The 14,296-nt window shown below is 35.5% G+C and overlaps 1 protein-coding gene across 50 annotated transcripts in view; it reads left to right on the top strand.

Annotated features, from left to right (window-relative positions):
* Slo (calcium-activated potassium channel slo) overlaps positions 1-14,296 on the top strand; it is a 121,563-nt gene that overhangs the window by 100,511 nt on the left and 6,756 nt on the right. For 13 of the 50 annotated variants that reach the window (XM_076764737.1, XM_076764740.1, XM_076764735.1 and 10 more), the window contains exons 16-26: positions 1,935-1,955; positions 4,165-4,233; positions 7,012-7,044; positions 7,848-7,980; positions 8,377-8,436; positions 10,136-10,532; positions 10,689-10,872; positions 10,989-11,096; positions 11,169-11,305; positions 13,552-13,664; positions 13,747-13,908. In XM_076764737.1, the coding sequence (XP_076620852.1) occupies positions 1,935-1,955; positions 4,165-4,233; positions 7,012-7,044; positions 7,848-7,980; positions 8,377-8,436; positions 10,136-10,532; positions 10,689-10,872; positions 10,989-11,096; positions 11,169-11,305; positions 13,552-13,664; positions 13,747-13,908 (1,417 nt within the window). The remainder of the gene's footprint in view (positions 1-1,934; positions 1,956-4,164; positions 4,234-7,011; positions 7,045-7,847; positions 7,981-8,376; positions 8,437-10,135; positions 10,533-10,688; positions 10,873-10,988; positions 11,097-11,168; positions 11,306-13,551; positions 13,665-13,746; positions 13,909-14,296) is intronic. The other 37 variants (XM_076764751.1, XM_076764765.1, XM_076764770.1 and 34 more) reach the window with 15 other exon arrangements.

Genomic DNA, 14,296 nt, shown 5'->3' with positions numbered 1-14,296 from the left:
CGATTAATGATTTATTCGTATATGTTTGAAGCATAAATTAGGAGAGGTAAATTCGTTAAGACTTAATTTAATGAAATTCAGTTCAACGGAACGTCTAACGAAAGACGAATCGATGCAGTTTTAATCATCGACAAACGTTTCACCGATAGTGTTCTCATCAACGTTGTTTCACCAATTTCAACTTTGATTTTGTACGTTCACTGATCTTCTGTATTTTGAGAAAGACTAAATGTCATAATAATATTTGCTCGTATTTGCATGTATTTTCTTTCAAATATTTATACACAAAGTATTAAGGAACTATTGTTAAAAAATATCTGCACTTGATAAAATAAGTATTATTTAATATTTTGAATTTACACTTGTAAAGAATAAGATAACAGAATTTTTTATATACTTCTATTTTCATTTAAAACAGAACTATAATATTTGGGTTATAATCCTCTATATATTGATGAAACAACGTCGTTAAAAAAGCATTAACCGCGAAACGATCGTCGGTGATTGGAAGTACATAAAAATTGAATAGATTCGTATTGAATACTACAATAATAGCACAATATTTAATCGATCATTTTTACAGTTATTTCTATAACATAAGTATTTTCTCGATTTCGTACTGACAATTAGAACACATAGATATAATTGTTGTGCTAGTCAGTGTAACTTCGTCCGAACTAATTAACAATTGATTTCAGAGTAGAATACTATTAGTGTTTTGAAATCCTATTGATGTGATGTTTTCCATTTCTTTTTTTTTTTTCAATTGAAATTACATATTTCTATCAATGTCGTCTTGAATGTAGTTTTCTGGAGGTTTGTGTCTTTTCGATGGTTATTGCTGTGAGTGAATTATTAAAACTAATCGACTATAAACTCGCGCGATGTGATTGCCTTGAGTCTTGAACTACTTTTGACTATAATCTTGCATCGATGTTCGATATCTGATCATTCGACGTGTTTTTAGAGTATCTTAGAGCTAGTTCTTTATTGCGTTGTTTTTTACTCGTCTTGTCGCTGAATTAACGACAATATCGGGGACGTTGCTCCGCGATAATTCGATAACTTGCTTCGATCCTTCAAATTTTTTCAACATCATTGCAAATGTGTGGACAATCGTACATGTTACACTACCTATGAACCATTAGTGTGCTTTGATTCATTACGGAATACGTTTCGAAGAACCAGACGTTTTCATTACATTAAAAACTCATTTCTGTTACGGGCACTAATCTTTAATTTCTATTAAGATAAATAACTCTATTTTTGCAAAGTATCGTTTGAAATATTTCATTCCCTACGTGGTCGATAATATCATTGTACAAAGAAAAATCTCATAAATTTGAATCTATGATTATTGTTACGTAAAAAACTGCTCCAATTGAGTTAATAGTGAATTTGATATTTCTTCTTCAACGCGTATTCCGTAATTCCTAATTCGACTCAATCTAAACGATGTGTCATCAATAATCCAACGCACATGATTGTTAACACTTGTTGCCTGGGAACAAAATAAGTCTGTGCAACGAGACTTCAATGTTCACGTTAATGTGTAGTGAATCAGTTGTGTCTGCAATGTGCGTATAAAATATGTAATAGAAAAATACGAAGAATCAACATTTTCACTCGCATCGCTCATCAGAGCCTTACACAAGTTATTTTCTCATCTGTAATTCACCTGTGATCCATGCGTGTATATATCTCAATGTATATCGCCATACACAGGCATCTATGACACACATGCATACCTAGTCTCAACAATACACCGCACAGACACGCGTGCACGTACACGTACATACCCACACAAACACGTATACACGTAAAACATTCATACAGTCTATCTACACCTAAAGTCAAGAAAGGAACCCTTTAACTAACTTTCTATGTGTCTATCTGTTCGAACTTTCTTCTCTTCGTCCTCTACTACTACGTAGGTGAAGACTTCTCGTATGCAAGTAAGTCTACCACGGAGCGGGTGTATAATAATAACGCATATATGTAATATATATTATATGGACAATATAATATATAATACATTTCACTGCCGCTAGATTCGTGATAATAAGAAGACGCATAAAATAAATAGATCACAAGAAGTAGGCTATACGTAGCCATCATCAATTACAGAGCAACGCTGTATTATTTTGATCGATACCGCTGAAAGAAGAGTTCCACCTATTGCACATCTGTTTTTATTTTATTCTTCCTACTTTTTCTGCTGGAATATCACTGAGCTTTTAAGGGACAATCCCTGACCTCAAGATTCAAAAAATTAACGAATCATTGATGGCGCGCGAGGGACGTCGCGATAAGTAAAATTGCGTCCTGTTTTATATTCTCTCCCATGGTTTAAATTATTCTTTGACGATAGATAATATTTAAAAATGTATGAAAAATATTACCGAGGGTCCTCAGTTGCTTAATCAATTTTAGTACAATTCGAAATGAATATTTGAATATTTAGATTAATAACTTTCACTGTTTGTCGATCAAAGTAAAATATGAATTATTTAAATTTAGATAAAAAAACTTTTCAAGACGTTCACTGTGCGTTCTTCAGTGGTTCCGCATATTTTTCGAATTTGTGGTTTCGGTATTTTCCCTTATTAATATGCTAAAAGTGTATTATATACTCTTGCATGTCCTACGACATTAAGCATCGTAGAATCCAATGTGAAAATTAATCACGTACTAGAATGCTAACTATACGGGATTAGGTATTCAAAACAGATCACCTGAACAACTCTTTTCGTCTCACGGTAGAAAAATATTTCACAAACAGAAGTTTGGCTCCGAGTTATCGTAAAAATGTGCAAAAAATACTTGTAGATGTTCTAACGAATCACTTTGATTTCAGTTACTCGATCAATTGAATTTAAAACATTATGTCTGGATTAAAGACCAAAAATAATTATACAATGCTTTACGATTGCAATCAAAATGGTCCAACTCGTAGCCAAACGACTTCTCGATTATTTTCCATCGCGAGGACGAAGGATTTATCGAGGTGGCCTGTTTTTGTCTCATCCTGCATAGGACGTCGATCTGTACAAATGTGCAAAGTGGCCTTTCACAGACGCTACGTTACGTCTAGCTTGATGCTATGAGCCTAACCCAGACCTAATGAGAAATGAAACTAGTTAGTCAAGAAAAAATAACGATCTGCGTTCGCAAATATATTTTTGCAAACGACGAATTTCACACCGGTCCTTTCCTAACAAGGATCACCTTTAGTAACTCTGCTTAAACACGGTAGAATTCTACAATTTATCGAGCACTCTTTCGAATCCTCCAGTATGTCGCACAAGTTTTATACCGATTAAAACGTGCACTGGCAATGTCGAGTAAATATCCACGTCGTAAGAAGTTATCACTGCATGCTTTAAGTACGATTAAGTAGCACTTGACAGAGACAAAGATACCCGCCTACGATATTGGAACGTTCTTGTTTCTTCGTGGATCCGTCCAACGCGGCCGCCATCTTGGTTTTACTCAAGGCATCACTTTTCTTTGGCACGATCTTACCGAGACACGGCCGATCATCGTTCTTTGGCTCTGTGAATTTTGGCATGAACTAAGTATTTGCCTGCGTACAGCGCTTAACATGGTATAATGAACATGTGTACTTTAGCATTACGTTAGATTCACGTTTGTACAACGCGGAGGAGATTCGCGGTTGCTCGAAGTCTGTTCCTCTAGCATGCACATAGTGCATCGTCCATTTTAATTATTCGCTCGTCCGCGTTGCCACGAGCAGCATTGGGAACGGTAGATTTCAAATACATGTATGATTAGGCAGTAATACTTAGATAGTTTTATTAGTACTAAGGTCTGTTGCAGCGTGAGATTACTCTGTACAATAGCTGAGGACTCCCAGGTGATTGATCTTCCATAGTTCGATCGCTTGGCACGGTAGAGATATCGTGCAAAGCGTGGTTCTTGCTATGGAACTATTAATTTACTTTGGAGGCAATTGTACTCGCATAAATACCCATGCAAAACAAAGTAAAATAATGTACAATGAAAAATCGGACTTTGAATTAAAATTTGTTCGTTCTTCGACGCTGGAACGAAGCTTTACTCTAGTCAGTGATAGAGATAGAGTAGTTATTAGGCCTTAGATTATTAGTTAGGGTAGCTAACATGTGTAGTGGTTTGTTACAGACGACCACCATCCTCCCCCTACATTCACTCCGCCAGAACTGCCCAAGATGGTTCACGTAAGAGGTACAGGTACACCTCAATCAAAACCATGCTACAATCTCGCAAGCTGATCTTCCTTATTTCAATAAATCACATGATATATTGGTACACTGTAACCAATTGCTTTCAATGAATCTCACGTACGAGACAATTCGAAAAGCCGCTTCACGAGAAGTACTGCGCTCTCGATCTTTAACTGTTCACACTGTCGGTTTCCGATTTTCTTTTTTTGGTTCTGTATCACTACTAGACCGCGGATGTTTATGCAAATGTATACTCTTATAAAGTAATGCCTTCCACGGCCTGTGATATATTTTCTTATTTGCAAATGTTATCATATATTTGTATATACTACACATGTTTTGTACGTGTATTATATTTTTATTTATTTATATATTGTACATTTCTAAATAAATAGAATATGCAGGATATATTGGAATAGACGGAATTAACATTATCTGCATATTTCAAATAATCCAATATATTCTATCGTATATTTTGCATATTTATCTATGACATACGTGTGTAAACATTCGCGATATAATCACGATTACGTTTCACTGGCCAATTCCGATATTTCTCAGTAATTCAGAGAAACTTTGTTTGACATTAAACAGTACTGGGTTTGAGCAATTTTTAAGGAAAATCGCAAGCTGGAAATATTTTCATGAGAGTATCTGTAATAGTAGAAAGTATTTTCTATTAAATAAACACAAGTGATATTCATATTATTATATATTGATAGAATTTATTCTGAATGAATTAATTGTAAAAGTTTCGCGTATTATTTCAACAGAATTTTTGTTTGATCTAACTATTTTGGTCAATAAGTTAAGTACTATATTTGATATAATTATCTTGAATATTTGAATACTAAGTTTGTTTAAGCAAAATCCAATACTGTTTCATGTTTGATAAACATATATCGGAAAATGCCTACTCTGTTCTTATAACGATTTTGGAGAAAGTAGGAAAGAACTATAGTTATCACTATAGAGTTATTCGAATAAATTATTCGTTTATAATCGAAATGAAATATAAATTATCATTGTTGTCTACTACTTTCTCCGGTTTTGATGAGTGCATGTAGCTACAGTAGTTACATTATAGTTCGTATATTAAGTTAATTTGTTTAATTAGTTGATTTCGTTTCTTTGTAGTTTCCCTTTAATTTCTACCACAGATCACAGATATTAATTTTCAATTTTATAGAGTCATTAATCAATGCACCATTATTCGTTTTTCTTTTTCTTCGTTTATTGTCTGTTTCTCGTAGTATTCATTAGAATTTATTATTTACATAGCGCTTAGTGAACGTACTAGTATCATCAAATTTCGTAGCTTTTATATCACATTTAGCGTCACTCACGTTTTGTTGTAGCCTTCATTCGGTTAAAGTTATAGTCTCGGAAAAACAGGAATGAATAAGACACAGTAATTAATTTATTCGAAATAATAATACAGTATTGGTTACCAAAAGAGTAAAAATATTTTGAGGAAATAATTACCGATTACCATTCAAATAAAAGCAGATATTTTATTAGAAACACGCGATGATTGAATCTTTCCACATAATTAAATAAATGCAGTAAATTTATTGTGGTGTTCGTCTGCGTAAGTAGTATAGCAGGAATTTAACAACATCAGCGTTTCTCACTCTTTACGTTGAGGAATAGTTACGTAATATAGAAATTTAATATTCGACTGGGCCATAAATTTATTTTTATTTATTTTCTGAATCTGATCTTTGTATTAGTCTAAACGTCATAGATAGTTTGAGAAATGCTGTTCAAATTCAAATGTTTTGAGCGATTCAGTATTTTCTGTCTATTTTATATGTCTGAAATATATGAACATTTTGGTTTAGGATGTTTAGAGTAATCTTTTTCGTTATATGTGTCACTTGTATCTGTTTTCAATATATTAACAGTTTATTCTTACTTAAATATGTGCATTCTATTTGTGTCACATTAACGATTGCAAAACAATGAATTGATAGTTGTAGAAAGCACGGTAGATTGGTCATATTTGTTATTAAAATTTCTTTCCATAGTAACGTTAGACAGGGCACATTTCCATGATCTATTTAATTTTCTCGATCTATTACGTACAGGTGGTGTTTCATCTGATTATCGTGACGAGCGCCTAACCGCTTTTTTATTATCCTTCGCAGGCTATTATTATACTTAGCACGCGTTATAATGGCTAGAAATTGCTTGTGTCGCGAACGTTTCTTGGTTTTCATTAATACTTTAAATTGCTTCTTTCGAGATTTATCGCCTCCAAGATTATTCAGAAATTTTGTCCAAAGGGATATTAAAGTTTCCTCAGAAATTAAATACATCGCTGCACTACGTTATTATAACTGACAGGAGATTATTTTATGCTTACATAAAGTACATACGTTTTAAAATTGAACACAAGTAATTTCCATTCACCAAACAAACAGCAAATAATTATGTGATTTTTGTATTTAATTAGTAAGCAGTAAGACGAAAGTAGGACATTTATAATTTACATAGTGAATAATATTTGATGTATTTTTGAAAACTATATCGTTTGCTAGTCATCTGCAATTCTGGCCATTTAATATTGACGAGGTGGCACGTGCAAGAGATAAGTATGCGTGCCTGTAAGCATGGGACTGTAGGCTCTTGCTGATAAAAAGTATAATGCGCTATAATGGGGGGGGTGTTAGGTCACGATCAGTGTGACACACTGTAATTGTCTTAACCATTGTTGCTTTGTCTATTAGCTACGCTAGACGAGAAGTCTAGATACGAATTAATGCTAATGTATTAATTGTAGGTGAGGTCAGTCGCGAACGAGACGACCTAAACGGTGAGTTTCGAACGAACCCCTAATGCTCGTTAATTTTCTTGTGTTACCCCCACGAAAGTTTCCCAATGCTTCTTGACATCGCAGCACAAGGACCACGAAAATATTACCCCCGCACTGTTTTAATCGTAAACACTTGTTAAAAGAATACGAATGTGCATTGTTACGAATCGCCACGGTCTAAATGGATTTCTATCGTTTACTAGACGTGCATTTTATTTTGTCTACATGTATGTCGACGTTTATCTTCTCCAATAGAACTGTACACTAACAATGGATAAACTGTACACTGGAGTCATTTGTTTCTGAACTTATTTTCTATATTCGTAAACCCGTTCAGAAATCTGAAAGAGTTCTCGTACTCGTAGTTTCAAAAGTAGTCATAGTTGATCTAGTAATTGAACGCCTTGAGACGTAACTAGCTTCCACTGCCCTAAGAATTAGAAGATAAAGGGAACTTAACTTAGAGCAGTGTACAGTTTTAAAGTTAATTATGTAATTAATTTCACCGATGGATATTGTTATTTTGTATTATAAATGTAATCGATGTTTCGAAACGCTTAAACGAGTCTTCTGGTTTCGAAGGTACGAAGAAACATTCTGCGCGTGATTTGAATCTCTTTAAGCGACATATACATTGCATAGTAACTTTTGTGAAACTTTTTATTATTCATTAGTACGTCTATTAAGATAGTTCAAATTATAAGTAGAATTGTTCGTACCTGGAAAACCGAAAGTGTTATTTAAGCATTATGTTTCTAATCGATCGTCCTATTAATACGAGGACGTTCTTCCTTCTTTTTCAGCCATGAGAAATCATCGAAATTCCGTTGGGATGACCATGATGAATTCGACGAAGCAGGTAAACAAGGTGAAACCGAACGTAAATCGAGCGACGAACGACAGTTTATCAAGTCCAAATCAACCGTACAATCAAAGGTACGTGGTTTCAAATTTAATTATTTCTATTACAGATTCTCTCTTCGATAGGCAAGATCTCGAGCATGCGGATCGAACTGTGAAAACTTAATTACGCAGAGACGCTGACGAGCGGAAAGTCGGCGTTGCTAAAGTTTCTTGAGATTGGATTTCACTGAAGAAGTTTCGAATAAATTTTAGTGATCTTCGTCTGTCAATTCTAGATGAAATTAAAATTCTTGTATTCGCTTTACATATTTGTTGATATATGTCTTCACCTAGTACGAAGAATATCGTATTAAATAATTAAAATTCCCTAACCACGATATCTTTAAGAATATAAATCGTCCTGAATGAATTGGAACGGTTGTTCTATGCGAAAGTAAATCCAAAGTTGCAAAATCCTTCTGATTCTAGATCGCAAGAGGAGTCTGCATACCCTGGCTACCATCTCGCCTACGAAGTGAAAAAACTCATGTACGCTTTATTCGTTAACACTCTCGTTTGTTGCGCGATGTTTGCTGTGATTATATTTAGTCATGTAATTTCTATACGCGAAAGCTTGCTAGCGAATTGCATGCGAATGTATACTTTTACAGGTTTCCAACGTTCATCAATCTCAATTTTAACCATACCGACTCACACTGTGGTTTATAGTTTTAGATACTTTATTGTTTTCTTCGTATAGAGAGCATCGAAGGCGAAGGAGATATAAAGTGTGAAAATAATTTTATGATCCATCACTTAACAAATAAGAAAAATTGTTGCAGGCTTTCTTTTTATTCGTATCCATGGATAACTAGTATGTATACATTGTACCTATTACTTCTAAAAAAATAATGATTCTGGTATTTATATTATATTTAGTTAGTTCTTGTCGGCAATCAAATAGAATTCTTGTCTCATAGCAATCGATACGACCCTCAGGTTACCAGATAATAATTTGTGTAGGCTAGACAATCTGTGGAAGCTTTCGTAAAATTATTTTTAATGTTGCATAAAGTCTTAGTCTTGAGTTTTCTTTAAAATTTAAAAGAAATTAGTCTTTAGTCATCAGTATAAAATCTGTCATCATTTATAGAATTTACACAAGTTAACAAATGAACATGAAACACTCAACTATTTCAGGTGTAAAATATCTGCATGACTTTACATCCATAATGATTGGCACTTTTAAGCATGTCCAAGCATATCTATTATCTCAATTTTAATTGCTTAAAACTCTTTTATCGAAATTTCGAATTTTCTATTAGCCCCCCTCTTCTCGAGCTCTTCTAAACCCGTCACTGAGCATGATTTTGCAAATAGTTAACGATACATTTAAAAAACATAATTAAAACAAAAGTTTGTTAATTCATTACATTTTGTTGCTTTTGCATGTGATGCTATACAGGGTGTTCTATTATTCATACTACAGACGATGAGCAGATAATTCCTCATGGTAAAATATACAAAGGATGAGCTGCGTTAGTTTAAGTCATTCAAAATCATTTTGCTAATTAATGTAATGCATGTGAAATGTTTCTTAAATTTGAAAGGACCAAGTTGAATAGTTTCTTGCCTCAGAAATGATCTCAATACTATCAAGAATGGTAGATTCTTTCAGTAATCCCAGGAAACAGATCTAAGAGTGGCAGATCGAGTGATCTCGGTCGAAACTCAATACGGCTACCTGAACTAAGCCAACCAGTAGGAAACGTATCATTTAATGCGGTTCGAATTGCACGATGATAATTAACAACGCATCGTCGCGTCGAAACCGCATTATGTGCTTGGTGGTAATCAAGTTTGTTCCGGATAAAGTTCCTTATGTACTTCTTATATTTATAAATATACAGTTTTTAGTACCCCTTCTTCTTCAAAAACATTAATCGAATGATTTTGAATGTTCATCGCTAATACAAATATATTTTATAAAACTTGTACTTCCAGACATGGCTGCTGATTAAGCTTAAAGCATTAGATTCGTTTTGTTTAAAACGGAAAACTTTAACTAAGACGATGCTAGTTGTAGACATATTATTGATCCATTACTAGTAAGCTACTTTTCTGTAAATTTTGTAACTCGACTCAAAAGATTATGTGCCGCCTATTGATACGCTCCAAATATACGTTTCGAATTTATTCATATCGAAACATCAACATCGTTAAGACCGCGCGTTAAAACTAATTTCAGGCCAACAAGCAGAGCCTCGGGCGGCACGAACGTGAATAACAACGGCGGTCTGCAAGTCGGAATCGCCGACGATCAGGCGAAGGACTTCGATTTTGAGAAGACCGAGATGAAGTACGATTCGACGGGCATGTTCCATTGGAGTCCATCCCGTAACCTCGAAGACTGCATACTGGATCGTAATCAGGCAGCCATGACGGTCCTCAACGGGCACGTCGTCGTCTGCCTGTTCGCCGATCCCGACTCGCCCCTCATCGGACTGAGAAACCTCGTCATGCCATTACGAGCTTCCAATTTCCATTACCACGAGCTTAAACATGTAGTGATAGTTGGGTCTGTGGACTACATCCGCCGCGAGTGGAAAATGTTGCAGAATCTACCAAAGATATCGGTGCTAAACGTAAAGAATATTTCCTGGTTGTTTAAACGTCGTTGACATCGCTGAAATTTAACTGAGCGTTTCTTTCTCATTAGCGTTGCTAATTTCTCACGGGAACGAAATCATAATGCGACAACTTTTAGATCGTATGTATAAAATCGCGCTCGATTTTTGCAGGGTTCACCACTAAGCAGAGCAGATTTGCGCGCCGTAAACGTAAATCTGTGCGACATGTGTTGCATCCTGTCGGCTAAAGTGCCTAGCAATGATGACCCCACCCTCGCCGACAAGGAGGCTATCCTCGCGTCCCTTAATATCAAGGCTATGACCTTCGACGACACGATTGGAGTGCTCAGCCAAGGTATGCATCGTCGCGACGATCTCTGAATTACAACAACGTCTGATTCACCTATTCATATTTTTTACTATTTATTTTACTTTCCATGTATTGTTGCGTACGCACAATTAAATCTTAAGTGGCAATTCCAGCGAATAATGAGCAAGGTAATTTGACCGCAGTTGGCAGCCCGATCGTTTTACAGCGACGAGGATCCGTTTATGGAGCAAACGTGCCAATGATAACAGGTATCGAAAACACGACTTGGTTCGTTTGCCTGTGCGAGCGTCGATGTCTCTAAATCCCTATTTCGTTCTCAGAACTCGTAAACGATAGCAACGTGCAGTTCCTTGACCAGGACGACGACGATGATCCGGACACGGAACTCTACCTCACCCAACCCTTCGCTTGCGGTACTGCCTTTGCCGTCAGCGTGTTAGATTCGTTAATGTCGACGGTTAGTGGTGTTACAAAATCGATATAAATTAAATAGACAAGGAATACTCCACTGAATACTAAGCAAACGATTCCTCAGAATTCGCGTCAGTTTTTAATAATGTAGGAACACAGGTGAATGGACAGGTAAATATGATGATAGACAAGCTCCCTACTATATATACAGTAGTGTACTTAAAGCTGAAATTAATTATGCAACGCGACAAGACGTTCCATAATGCTACAATTTATTCTACTGACTATACGACAACGTTGACAACTCAGTTAGACTTTCGACGGTTAATACACAGCTAGCCTTAAAGTAGGTTACGATCGCCTTTTTAGCTTATCAAAATGCGTCTACACTTGAGATGAGCACCGAGATGAACCATCTGAAACTACCCTGTTTATTTGCAGTAACAACAAGAAGAGTACTATAAATTATAACAATAATCGGATACAGTTATCAATTGTATAGATAATGAATATCAATTTCTATTAAAAGAATTTAGAAGCATCGTGACTGGAAAACAGAACAGACCAAATATAATTTCCAATTTTCTTAATACAGTAAAATTCCGATTATCCGCCATACTCACGACTAGGGTAATGCCAAAAAATCATATGTGCCGGATAATTGGACTATACATACAGAAATGAACACAAGGGAAAGTGAGACAGAAAATGAAATTACAGAAACATTTCTGGCCTCCCATTATATTTTTAGTAAAAAATTTTTTTTCTCGAAAGTGGGCAGGAATTCGAAGGTATGTCTAATGACGAAGAATGATTGTAATTGATCTCCACAGCCGAAAATAATTTTTTCAGAACGATTTGAAAATTTTTAATTTTGTCGAAAAATTTCACATCTACTCGAATTTTTTTCTCGTAAGTGGTTAGGATTTCGAGGGTATGCCTATTCACCAAAAATGATTGCAATTGATCCCCTGAACCGAAAATAATTTTTCCAGAACGATTTGAAAATTTTTTTTTTCATCGAAAAATTTAGGCACCTACCCCCCCTGTCGATTTTTCTTAAAAATTCGTTTTTGATTTTTAATAATTTTATTTGACTCCCTATCCAAAAGTTGTCTAATACTTTTTTGTAGGTACCCATGAGCTCTACTTCAGAAAAAAGTTTCATTGAAATATATTCACTATTGTAGGAGTTATGGCCGTTTGAAAATTGGACCATTTTTATGGGGTTTTTCTCATTTTGCGGGGTCAAGGATCAACTTTTTCAATATTTTTAGAATTTATGCATATTCACCATCAAAATACGCGTAGTTTGCTTTTTTAAACATCAAAATCGGCCAATCCGTTTAGAAGTTATGACGTTTTAAAGATTCGCAAGAAATTTTAGGGTAGCATTTTTGGCCTCATATTAGATTTTCGGTAAGGAATTTTTTTCTCGAAAATGCGTAGGAATTCGGGGGTATGTCTAATGACTAAAAATGATTGTAATTGATCCCTGCAACTAAAAATAATTTTTTTAGAACGATTTGAAATTTTTTAATTTTGTCGAAAAATTTCTGCACTTAGGCCCTGTCGATTTTTCTTAAAAATTCAATTTTTATTTTTAATAAACACAACGATAATCCGTAATATTTATCGGAGAATATTCCGTGTGCCGGATAATCGGAACTCTTTTGCATATTAAATATCATTCCGGAATTGTGATTGTACGAGATTCGAATTACGTAGGACTAAAAATAGACTATGGTGTACTTGATTCTCTTTCGAGCCACTGTTTTATTTGTTTTGACATTTTCCAACTGTAATAACAAGGGTCGTGGGAGCCAACGTTGAAATGAGTGACAGAGGTACACCACTACAGTGAATGTCTGCGTGTGTGCCAGTCGTTTAACGCGACAGACAGAAACCAACATCTGTCATTTTAACTGCTGTGAATCCATCAGTGTCATATTACAATCGAAACCTTTGACTATCTCGAAACTGTCGCAAGACTTAAAACCCGTTTACAATGGCGACAAAGGCTTCGATTCTACGTTTGAAAAGTAGATGGTTCATATCGGCTTTCCTCCAAAGTGTAGACATACTTTTGCCTGCATACGACACGCTCCTGTCATGTTTATTCCAGTCCCCATAAATCCTCGTCGTTCAAACCCAATGCACGAAAAATCCATTCGATGAGACGACTCCTTTCACACTTCCCGAACACCACCACAACGATACACGCTGTTTTATAATAAAATATGGTCGATGCTCGTATTAATTTCGTACATGGATATTATTTATCAATTACAGACTTATTTTAACCAAAATGCGCTGACTTTGATCCGGTCGCTAATTACTGGTGGAGCAACGCCCGAGTTAGAATTAATCCTGGCTGAAGGAGCAGGTTTAAGAGGTGGTTACAGGTAAATTTCACTTAGAATCGTATATCAATCGATCGTCCAAGTGCCATAGCTCCGACACGTAATTTGTATACGTTGTTTCCAGTACGGCGGATAGCTTGGCCAACAGAGATCGATGTCGAGTTGGTCAAATCGCGTTGTATGACGGGCCATTGGCCCAATACGGCGAAGGAGGCAAGTACGGTGACCTCTTTGTCGCGGCATTAAAGTCGTATGGAATGCTGTGCATTGGTCTGTACAGGTACAGGTACCGGACTTTTTTCCTTCTCTCGATGGTATTTATTGGATTACTGTACATGAACATTGTACACGTACCTTGTCTCAAAGATTTCTCATATGGCTGCCGCAATTGTTACACTGCCGTTAATTATCTTTTTACCGTACCATTCTCGTACTTACTATGTGACTTTTGATTTTTTGCCGCATACTTTTACATTTTGCGTTTTTGCATCATGAAAAAGAAACGTCGATCGTAAGTTGCCTTCATCCAACAAATACCTATCATTTTTTACGATTGTCTTTGTGTCATCTATTTGTTTAGTGCTTAGTTACTGTTGCCAGCATTTAATTTAGTTTAGTTCCGTTCGATCGTACATGGTGTATGTAGTCATAGCGTGTATCCGTGTCTTCCATCG

This window comes from Colletes latitarsis, chromosome 5 (assembly GCF_051014445.1).
Source record: "Colletes latitarsis isolate SP2378_abdomen chromosome 5, iyColLati1, whole genome shotgun sequence".
Lineage (NCBI taxonomy): Eukaryota > Metazoa > Arthropoda > Insecta > Hymenoptera > Colletidae > Colletes > Colletes latitarsis.
The sequence above is the reverse complement of the archived record's forward strand: the minus strand, read 5'-3'. Positions and strand labels throughout refer to the sequence as shown.